The sequence below is a fragment of the Achroia grisella genome, unplaced genomic scaffold (genome assembly GCF_030625045.1).
Source record: "Achroia grisella isolate CSIRO2021 unplaced genomic scaffold, CSIRO_AGI_Agris_v1 utg241, whole genome shotgun sequence".
NCBI lineage: Eukaryota > Metazoa > Arthropoda > Insecta > Lepidoptera > Pyralidae > Achroia > Achroia grisella.
In genome coordinates, this window is record NW_026712734.1 from 5,256,216 (window position 1) to 5,268,152 (window position 11,937).

Below are 11,937 nucleotides of genomic sequence, written 5' to 3' on the forward strand. Positions count from 1 at the left end.
ATGAACTAGTCAAGTAATTGGTACTATTTGTTTTGTATTTGAATATATGGTCTATTCTATCCACTTAGAGATATTTTTACAATTATCATTTTATATAGAATACAAAATTTTGCAATACGCCTGAAAAAGACAAGAAAAGTGTTATTTTTTTTAACAAAAGATTTTCTATTCTGTATATATATGCCTGTAATAAATATGCTTACATTTCAAAATTTGTATAATAAAGTCATTTTTGTTTTGTTTTCAGATTTTCGCCGTGGACTGTACGTGTTGCCTCATTATGATTAAGTGAGTTTTTGATTCATATATCTAGTTAAATTGACAATATTTTTGTCTGTACATATTAAGATTATTTTTATTAATGTATGATAATGCAATGGTGCACCCGCCTGCGCTAACGCTGACAAGGCACCAGTGGAAGATGATAAGATGAGATCAGGTCAGTCAGCCATACGGTGATTAATTCACCAAGTATTTTATATCCTTGTAAATATATTTATAATACACCCAAACAATAAAAAAAATCATAATCTTGAAAACAAACGTTTTTATTTTGTGAGGAATCGAACTCGCGACGATGAAGTACGGTGGTGTGATGTGCTAAACTGTAAACCGCTAGACCACCGATCGTTTAAAATCTTGCTGTTTTTTATGGAATAAAACCAGAAAATATGTACTAAAAAATGACGGTATCAATATAGTGTTGCCACATCGAAATTAGGGCTATTGCCGACCATAAACCCATAATCTGGCTCTTAATCCACGTAATTTACTGTGTCATAGATACGGTTATATTGTTACGCGATAGATATATGTATAACAAACAAACGCGGCCTGTGTAACAAGTAGGGATTTGGGCAGACCACCATAGCTGTATATACTAACTAGCGACTCCCGGCTTCGCATGGATGCATTACAAAAAATTGCATTTCTTGCCTTGTTCTATACAATAACATGTTTATATTATACATATAAATCTACCTCTTGAATCTATTTCTGAAAAATTGCATTTCTTGACTTGATAGAACAAGTCAAGAAATGCAATTAGATATTTGTTAGTTGTTGTTGTTGTTAGTAGTTAGTTATAGTACTAACAACAACAACAACTAATGGTATCATGTAGTAGTTACTTATCATAGAATAAGAAACTTGACAACTTATTTCTCCAGAATGGCAACACAAGAGGTATCACGGCCGTGATAACATTATGTCCGTAGTGCTGTTCACATGAACAGCACTATATCACGTTATCACGCGGTAACCTATATACATATATAGGTTACTCCAGCTTACCATCAGGCGGGCCATTAGCATGTTTGCTAGTCAATTTACATTAAAAAAATATATTTATTGGTTACGATGAAATTTAACAAAGTATAAACGCTTCATACATTTTTAACATCTGAAAATAGTCTAAAAATACTTTCTGCCCAGTGAAGAATGGACAATACACGTCTACAAGACACATGTGGTTTTTATACATTAATTTTCTTTAGCTTGACGCATGGAGGTTATAAATCTCTGTTACTTCCATAAACTACGCAATCACGACGCCGAACAAAGAAAATTAAACATTATGTCTATGTTCTAATTAAAAATTAACTGGCAATGAGGCTTCAGTTCTAAGAACAAGAATGAGCATAGAGTCTGTTTAAAATAGAAACTTTATCATATTCAACTTACGGAGTTTGTAATATACAAAGACAATGGCTGTATAGGCTGAGTTCTTTTGCCTTTCCCTGAGACCGGAAAACAGAAACAAAAACAAAATACAAATACAAATGTCTATTCGAAATTTAAAATGTCACTAATTTGGAATCTTTGTTTACTTCTGTAATTAGAGAACATCACACAAGTAATCAAAGCTTGGTAGATAATTTAAATTTCGAATCTAACACATTAGTGACTCCGTAAGTCAAATGTGATGAGTTGCTATTTTAAAAAGGATTCTATGTTAGTTCTTGTTCTTAGAGTCGAAAAAGGGTTAATGTCAGACTTCCAAACATTACATACCTTACAAACTTTTAATTGTCGTCGTAAATCGACACAAACGTCATTAGTAGACGTTTATTGCTGTACAAATAAGATCTAAATTGGTATGTGTGGTAATTTGTTGCATTGAAAACCATTTTTGGTGGTGTAACAACAGATGTAGAGCGATGGGGACCAGTGTAAAGTGAGCTCTCCACATTCTTTGTATGTTTCTAGGCGCATACTTTTTTGTGAGGGAGGCCACGGAGGGGAGTATCATGATGGAATGGTTTCGGCTTGATTTATTCTTTCTTTGTTTGAAAGGAATTTAACGCGGGACAAATGTTGACATTTTAAAATTTCGGCCAGTGTTTAATTTTTCGCCTGGTCAGTGGCTTTGTTAAATATATTAACATAAATCCTTTTCAATTAGTTTCCAATATACAAGAAAGGAAAACGTGACGTCGACCCCCAATTATATGGACAGTCGACTTTGTGTTGCCAGGATGCATATTACGTTTTATTAGATGTAGACTCTGTTCGAAGTTGCCTGCGTTTGATTTTCTGAGTTTTGAGTTTCTTGTCAGTTCCTCTCATCTCGAAATCACTCTAAACTGACGGTAGATTTAACATATCATAAGAGTCTGTAATAGACCTAGTACATGAATAAAGTTATTTTGAATTTGCATTTGTTTTGCAAACTGTACACTGTACTATTTTTGCACCTTCCGGTAGAAGGGAAATTGCAAGGTATGGGAATATATTCATAGTTCTTACATAGGAGAAAGGTTCAACAGACTTTATAATATTTACTGGTAAAAAATATACAACTTTAAATTCGCCTTTTGTACATTTTTTATCAAGTGAACAGAATTTCGAATTTATAATATTAGATTAATATATACATTGTTTTAAATCTTTGATTTGATGCTCTAAGACGCAAAGGCTAAAGCTGTTCAAGATTCAATAGAAAGAGCAATAAACTTGTGTGTTACTCTTTTAAATAAATATTGTTTTAATTATATTTACATTAACAAGGCTTAAGCATTCGACAATCAACATAGAAACTGCTACGCACTTAATCTCTGTTCAATCAGATAACATTGTTAGTGCTATGAATTGTACGTCAGATATTTTATACAAAAACATTATTATCATATATAAATTCTTCAATTTTATAATAAGCTTTTTATACAAAGAAAGCATTTTATAAGACATTTAAATCTTTTTTCTGGTTAATTGAGATTCAAAAGTGTATTTCATATATGGCCCCATGTAAATGAGAACAAACTACATAAAATACATTTATTGTAATTTAAAACAAAGAGTATTAAATACTTGTACACGATCGTATCAAACGCCGCGCGTCGGTGCACATTCAAAATGAAAAGGAAATTAATTTATCTTTGCGATAATTTAAAGTATGTGTTTATTTAAACAGAGCAATTAACACTGTTTTTTGGTCTGATGCCTTCTCGCCAATGGCTAATAATTAAAAAAAAAATATTGACGCGGTCCTTATCAGAATTGAACTTTTAAATTAATAGGTTCAAAGAAGAATGAAAGAAGCGTAATGCTTCTTTCATTCTTCTTTGTTTTGTTACACAATAAGATTTAATAAAATATTATTTGTGGTAAAAAATACAACTAGAAATGCTTCTTAAAAAGTTTGATCACAGTTTCATAAGTAAGTTTTATTGTTTTAATTGAGGCAGTACCAACAAAACTATCAAAACAAGTCTATAAAAAAAATTATTACATAGATTGATACCAAAAATATTTTGCTCCTAGTGACGGAAATTGGTTTATTTATTTATTTATTAGAATGTAGGCACATCATTATACAATATTTACAACTTTTAAATTTCGAAATACTTATAGATTATTTTCGCGCGCTTTTTCTGCAGTGGCCGGTTTTTACGTACATACATTTCGATGGTCATGGAAAATAGCTATGCTTCAAATGGTATTACTATTAACTAAATTAGTTTATGATTAATTGATTATAGTCTGATTTAGATATAAATACACATTTGTCTGAACGTCTATATGTATAAATTTATTTAAGTATATTTCATACTTAATAAATAAGTTATTATATATAATTATGTATTATAATATAGGTTCAAAAAAGTTATTACGTAACCATAAAAATTATGTGTTATGAGATTTTATTTTCTGAAGACATGTTTTCTCGTGTTTTCCTACTTTGCATTTCAACAACTGAGGCGTAGGAAATACTACATACATCCAGACCCTCTGAGCCAACCATAAAGCGTTCGGAAACCGTGGCCCGTTCCCGTTACACTGACGCAACACGATGCAGACAACAAAGGGATTTGCATACGTTTCCGAACGAAGTGGGTCGTTCAGCGCACGTGTTCCTTTTTCGAAATTTTCTTACCGTTCCCTTTATAAAATGCAGTCGAACTTAGTCCTTTTATCTCACATAATAAGATCTATATACAGCCTATTCAAAAGTGTACTACATTCGTAAAATACAAAATTATATTTGCCGTTTTGAAACTTATATGTATTCAATTTTCAGCTTTATCGTTATTGCAATAAAGATTATGGATTGCAATATATTTGTAACATACCGAGAGAGAATCTCAAAGAATAGGCTGTTTATGGTGAATGGAGTCTTTAAACGTACAAATGAGTGTTATCTCGCTCTGAATGCAATAAGCGTTTATACGAGATACATCACTATGTGAACGTCTATTCCATATTTATCTTCGTAATGACGGCTTTATTATATTTGATTGTGTCTAGAAACGTACTGGTTTTTATATTTTGTGGTTACAATGAGTAATTGAAAACAGATTTTCTAACAAAATTTCATTTCTGTTCTGTTATGTTCTTTTTTAAATTATAGTAAAATAGAAGGATGTTCTAATTTCAAATATGCTTTTGACTACTCTAATGCTGTTGGCCGCAGCTGGCCTTTACAGCTTGATCAGACTATAGCGGTGAGTTCAGAAGGCACCTCAAATCCTCGCAAGGACTTAGAGAAGGACTGATGGCCAACTCCTGCCTGACGAATTCGACTTTAATTTGAGGTCAACGCTTGGGTTTTGAACCTCTTCTCAGGCCGTTGATCCCCGCGGAAAGACTTATGGAATGGCTGAAGGTCTATTCTTGCTTCCAGCTCTATAAGTTCCTTATATTTTCCTTCAACCAAAATATAAATACAACTTTTGCCCGCGGCTTCGCTTCGCTTGTGTTAATTTATCCCCTTAGGGGTGGAATTTATCAAAATTATTTAGTCATAGTAGCTTTATGCATGCAAAGTCTCAGCTCGATCGGTTTAAAATTGACAAAGTTACATACAAATTTTTTACCCCCATTTTATCCCGTTGGGGGTAGAATTAATCAAAATTCTTTCTTAGCGGATGCCTACATCATAACATCTACCTGCATGCCAAATTTTAGCCTGATCCGTCCAGTGGTTTGGGCTGTGCGTTGATAGATCACAATGTCAGTCAGTCAGTCACCTTTGAGTTATATATATTTAGATGCAAGCTGCGGTAGAAATCTATGCAACATATGTAGATGACTATACTCTATGAGATATAAAGTAAGTTTTTCCTTGGTAAGATATATGCCATAGATATAGATTGAAATAGATATCACAACTTCATGAACACTCTGAGTATCAATTTTTCCTCCCAAGTAAGTTCAAACGAGCTTAGTTGGTCGAATGTGAATTTGAATTGCCCTGTTAAGTTAAGTTTATATCGAAAAAAGTTTAAACGGTTGATCAAAACAGTGTTATAAGTGATATATTACGAGGGATTTGACACGAAGGGGGATGTAATATCACAGTAAGTAGAAAAAAGTGATATATTTCTGTTTTTGTCTCTATCCTAAATTCAGAAAGTTCTTTAGTCAAAACTTGTACAAATTTTTCATATTTTACCATACAATCGGAGAAATAATGCCCCAAATGCGGAGTGGAGATCTTATTTATACTGAAACTAGCTACTCGCCCGGCTGTACATGTATTATATTATACATATAAACCATCCTTTTGAATCACTCTATATATTAAAAAAAGAAGGTCGAAGAATTAAGCATACATAGGGACGGACAGACAGCGACAGCGACTTTGTTTTATACTATGTAATGATTATACAATTTTAAAGTGTTTGCGTGTTGTACGAGAACGGCTGAACGAATTTAAATAAATAAAACGTGACAGTGGATTATATCACGAGGATGAACATAGGTCATTATTCAAAATTCAAAATCAAAAAAATTCAAATATTAGTAGAAAAAGCAGACGAATTCGCGGGATACAACACGTTTTTATATAACACATACAAAAATGCGCTTTATTATTTGCAATTAAGGTTCAGTTTTGACGAAAATCATTGAATTTTTAATCCTTTTTTTACAATAGCTGAGGATGTTATATTTGCTTATTTGTCATGAGGCGTTATCTAGTTTGCATTGTTGATCGAAGGCTTTACTCATAATTAAAAGTATAATCCCAATGAGTAGGGCTGTATCGCGAGGCGTGCTCATTCGATACCACATGATTCAATCGATTAAATGTATTGAGAACGATAGTAGAATCGATATGGATGACAATCGAGATTTGTTGCGATACGCATTAGATACGGTATCTATTTGTAAATGGATTATTTATTATTACATGTCATTGTTTACAACTAACAAACGTGCATGGCAATAGTTGTTCAGGCAATTGCTTTCATTTAATGTTAGACTTTTTTTGGTGGGCTATTTTCAGGTGCTAAGACCTGTAGCACTGCGACCTGAATAGATCTATTGTCCTCGCCCCCTTTTTCAAAGTGTAACCTAGAACCGTCAGGGATAAAAATTGAGGATATTATTAGGAGCGATGTTTTTATCTCCTCAGGATAGAGTGTAAACTTTCTAAAAGGAGATTTATATGTTAGACATAGACACCTATATAACGTTACAATATAAAATGCTGGCTTTATAAAAAAAACAGTTGAGTTTCTTGCCAGTTCATCTCAATTGAATCTGTATACAGAACGGTAGGGAAAAAATATTAATACAAATAACTTGATGTTCATAAGCGGCTAAAATGTCCTACATGAAGAAATTATGTTTAATTTTTTTTATTTGATTAAGCTATAATATTCAAATTCAGATACAGTATTTGTAAAGTACAGGTAACGAAGGTCTTAGAATAAATAATAAATGATTTTTGATTTCACTAAGCTGTCACATTCAAATTGAAATTGAAATACTTTATTTATGAAGTTACCAAAGTTTGAGAATAAATAATAAGTTTCACGTCAATATAAGCGTAACCTATAATTGACTTCCATATCTCACCATTACGGCTCACAGCTTACAAATCGAGCTGTTTCGCGGACAGAGGAATCCATGATGACTTTGTTGAAAGTCAGAAATTGTTCAGTGTATAATACGATTAGATATTTTTAATAATACCTTTGTGTAAGCAGAAATAAATAATGATTTTGTAGTCGCCTGGCGGATTGCATATTATCTAATTAGTATGTCTGTATATCCTTGAGCGATATCAAGAACTAAGACAGCCAAATTAGCTAATAATTGTCTATGGATTGTAGCTATAAATATATATAAGTATATATAATAGACAAATTTAGACTAAAGTTGTTGTATTATATCAAAATTTATAGAGAATCATGGAAGATGTAGTATACGTTCGTGGAACACCAGCTCAGGATGATAAGAAGAAGAATATGAGGTTAGGCCAGTTAGCTCATAGTGACAAATTTATTAGGTATTATCTAAGACGATTGGGAGGAAAGAATTTAAAATGGAGACTAGTGGGTCCCGTTGTTATCAGATTCACCAAGCAGTCCTCATTGGAAACCCTCCTGGTCAAGTCTTAGTAAAATCACTAGGATAAACTGACCTGTCCATCATCTGATGGTGCCGCTCCAGCGTGTGCCATTTTTTTTAAATCGCATATCCGTCCAGTTCATCCAGGTAAATTCACCAGTACAAACTGACCTGACTTTATGCTCTTACAATTATCGACTGGTGGAGGAGTGTATACCGTTTTTTTGTATTCTCAATAAAAAAAAACGGTCTACACTGTCTGGGCTATTGTCAGGTGCTTTAGACCTGTTGCACTGCGACCTACATAGATCTATTGTGATCGCACTTTTTCAAAGTTCGCTACCTAGACCTAGTCAGGGATAAGAATTTTAAAATATTCTTAGTAGCGATGGTTTTTATCTTCTCAGGATAGAGTGTATACGTTCCAAAGGTGATATATCGTTTATGCAGGAATGGGCTACAACCACATAGGATGTGTAGTGGCGTTCCTCTTCAGCTTGGCAAAATATGCAGAGTTTTGGTGAGCACAGGCCCAAGTTTGTCATATGTTTATTCAATTTGCCGTGTCCAGTGAGGGCCCTAGTCATAATACATAAGCGTATACCGTTAGAGCGTGCGGGTGTACTGTTTCATGTTATCATTAAAAAAAAATGTCTAAAATGAAATATGCCTAATTCAGTTAATACTATAATACTAGTAATCTTAAAACTTTAAAACATAACCTCAGTGCTCATTTAAATCCCCCCAAATTTAAATAGATTTAATACACAATGACGTCATATCCCGTTCAGTTCAGAACAACAATGGAAACTTCAAACTACACATACATTAGCTCCCGGAATTACTCGTTGAGTCATGCCTAGACCAATATTATCGAACTAATAAACCGAGCACGAATTTGATATTTAAGTTACAGGCGAGGGCGTTTTTTAGATTATTTTATTAATATTATGTGCAGTTTTTTTCTTAAACATTGTTATTATAAATATTCATTTTATACTATTGTTATAAATTATATTATATATCTACATTATAATTATTTACATATCATATTGGTCTCTGATGAAAAATCATGGAAAATGGCAAGATCTCCACTAAAATAGCGCGGCTCTTAAATTATCAAAGCATGAATTGCTGTGGATGCTTGTAATAATGAAACTGTTGCACCCAATTTTTAAAGCCTTTTATATAGTAATTAAAACATACAATAAATTAGAAGATGAAATTCAAGCATTTTCACACAAGAACGAGTACTAAAACTACTAATTTTGTCGGCAACGCGCACTTGACACCCTTGGTGACTTCTAGGCTACGGTAACCATTTACTGATGAGCAGTATGTTTGTTTGTCACCATCGTAGTATAAAAAAATGAGCAGGAGATGCGTATGACAGGACTAATAGGCAGTAAAAAGATAAATAAAGAATTAATAATAAATTTCGTACTGTACCCACAAATTGGAGAACTGTACGTGTTCTAAATTATTCGGGTATATATAGAGGTTGATGATTAAAGGATTATGAGATATCTCTGGCTTTATTACTCATTATACTAAATACATGTCTGCCTGATAAGTAATGCACGGGATTTTTAATTTGTTTGTTCGGAATACTTTATTTACTGTAACATACAATGATAAAAGAAGAAGTTCTTCTTTTCTAAGGTTGAACGAAGCCGGAATTATTATCACAGAGGGATTCCTTCAACCTTAGAATTATTGTGAGGTGTTGTGAAGTGTTGGAAACAAGAATATTTTTTATAAGAAATTATATATAATAATTATTACATATGTATTATTTGCTATAATACTTCTGTGACAACTAATGATGAATTTTCTGTATCACAATTTTAATATTACATACAATTTATTAACACCCAACATACAGCTCATAGTCAACGTGAATTTTAGGACACTCTAAATATTTGTAACAAAGTCTTACTAAACCATTAAGGTTATGCAAAGTACCCATTAATAGCCACAGACAACTTTAGATATGAGATTACACTGAATGTTGTAAACCCAAAAAGAATAAAAGGTATGTGTCCCCATCAAGAATTCATCTATAAAAATAGATAAAATTAAAGTGTCTGTTTGTAATTTCAAATTACCAGCTTATACTAAACAAGAGCAGATAAAAGTGCATACGGTACAAGAAAAAAAAATGAAAAAAGTTTGTCTGTCTGTCTGTTATAATCTCTGAAACTGCGGGTCCGATTTTGACGAGACTTCCACACGCAAATAGCGAATGTCGTAAGAAGTAACTTATTATTTTTATTATATAATTTTATTTTAAAATCTCTATTTTAAGCGGATAAAGTCGCGGGTAACAGTTAGTCGTGAATGAAGTCGACGTAATCAATTATTAATCAATATTTTCTACATTTCGTTATTGATGCTCCGACGTTTAAATGCCATACAAATAACAGATTGACATTTTCCCTAGTAGGTATAAACTGAGCTGACCTTATTCATCCCTTGGGGGTTATTAATAAATATAACAATAGAGTTCTCGCTATTTGCGAATACTGAACTTTCGTGAAACAATATCATAGAACAACTAATATCAAATAAACCTTTACTGTGTTTGCATTTAGAATTATTTTAAACAATATACTATGAACAATGTGAAAATGACAAAAACTTGTTTTTAATACAATATTCCATCGAAAAACAAACGTATAGCATGAATTTGTAGTCATCTATGCTACACATGTATATATATATATATATATATATATATATATATATATATATATATATATATATATATGATTACACCACATTACAAACATATATGATATAGATACATATATAGTATTGGCTACTACAAATTCATGCTATGCGACATATTGTTTTTTTTTTATTAAATTTCGGTATACTACACTATATTATATATATAAAATAATAATCATTTCTAACATCAGAAAAATAATTATATAAATAAAATTTAGACACCGTCAAAATATTTAACCCGCTACCTCTCATAACTTACGTCGCAAATGCAATAGTTATTTTAATAAGCAGCGATTGTTTTAACACGTACCTAACGGTGCGAGTTCGATTCTCAGGTTGAGAATAGAATTATTGTTATGCTTTCTGGTTGTGCGTTGAAATAATAGAGGGTTTTTTTTGTGTTCCTCCATAATTGGTGTTTAAAGTGGGCATTGAAAAACAGCCATGAATTGATACTGTTTTTGAGAACAATCACATGATTGTGTTGCAGTTTTTATAAGAACTCTTTGTTTTTTTTATAGTAATTTATTGCTTATAAATTAATAATTAAAATGATTTTATTTGAATGGAGCATTTCTTAAACTGATTAAAAAAAGGTTTTGATATCGTTTATTTATTATTTGTTCAAAAACATAGTACAAAAAATTATATAAAGGATAGTATGTGTATTGTGTATTGCCATAGCAATGGCATGCAAAATATAACAATGTTTAAAAATTATACACAAATAATCTAAAAACAAACATAAATATTTTCATACTAAATATTTTCTGTGCACAAATAATTGTACATAGAAAATATTTAGTATATTTTAGCACACAAAATCCTAAATACATAATGCTTGAATCACATTTATTTAAAAGAGTAACACGGAACTTTCTTACTCGTTCTTCTTGTAATGCGTCTGCTTTCCGAATAAGCGATGGAATAAAAAAATATGGCTATTCAAAAATGTTTTTATTACCTAAGTTTATTTGAATAAAGATTATTTATATTTTATTAAATCATGCATGTTTACCTACACATCATTGGTTTTTGCGATTTCAATAACAAATGACCCTTTTTAATCTAAAGATATCACTATATTTTCACTATATTTATTTTATATATTATTATTATTAATGTTTCATCTACTCCATCATTGCCATCCACCACCTTCTGTCTTTTCTCCTCTACACAAAGGTTGTCTGAAAGAGATCATATAGCATAAGCGATAAGACCGACTTTTGTACCCATATTCAAAATATTGTTTTCTTTTGTATATATGTTTTTTTGTTATTATTAATAAAGAATAATAAATAAATAAATATATTCGGCTCATTGATCTTAGAAGAAAAAGTCTAATCCATCCCATTTAAAATAACTAATCATGTTACTAAGTAACAGTTGATATGTAACGTGCAACTG

General features: G+C 31.6%; 1 protein-coding gene across 1 annotated transcript in view; it reads left to right on the forward strand.

Annotated features, from left to right (window-relative positions):
• Positions 1-7,847, forward strand: part of LOC131842668 (uncharacterized) — a 40,428-nt gene extending 32,581 nt beyond the window's left edge. Inside the window, exon 3 of the mRNA XM_059191239.1 lies at positions 7,632-7,847. Within this exon, the coding sequence (XP_059047222.1) occupies positions 7,632-7,847 (216 nt within the window). The remainder of the gene's footprint in view (positions 1-7,631) is intronic.
• Positions 7,848-11,937: the final 4,090 nt, after the last annotated feature.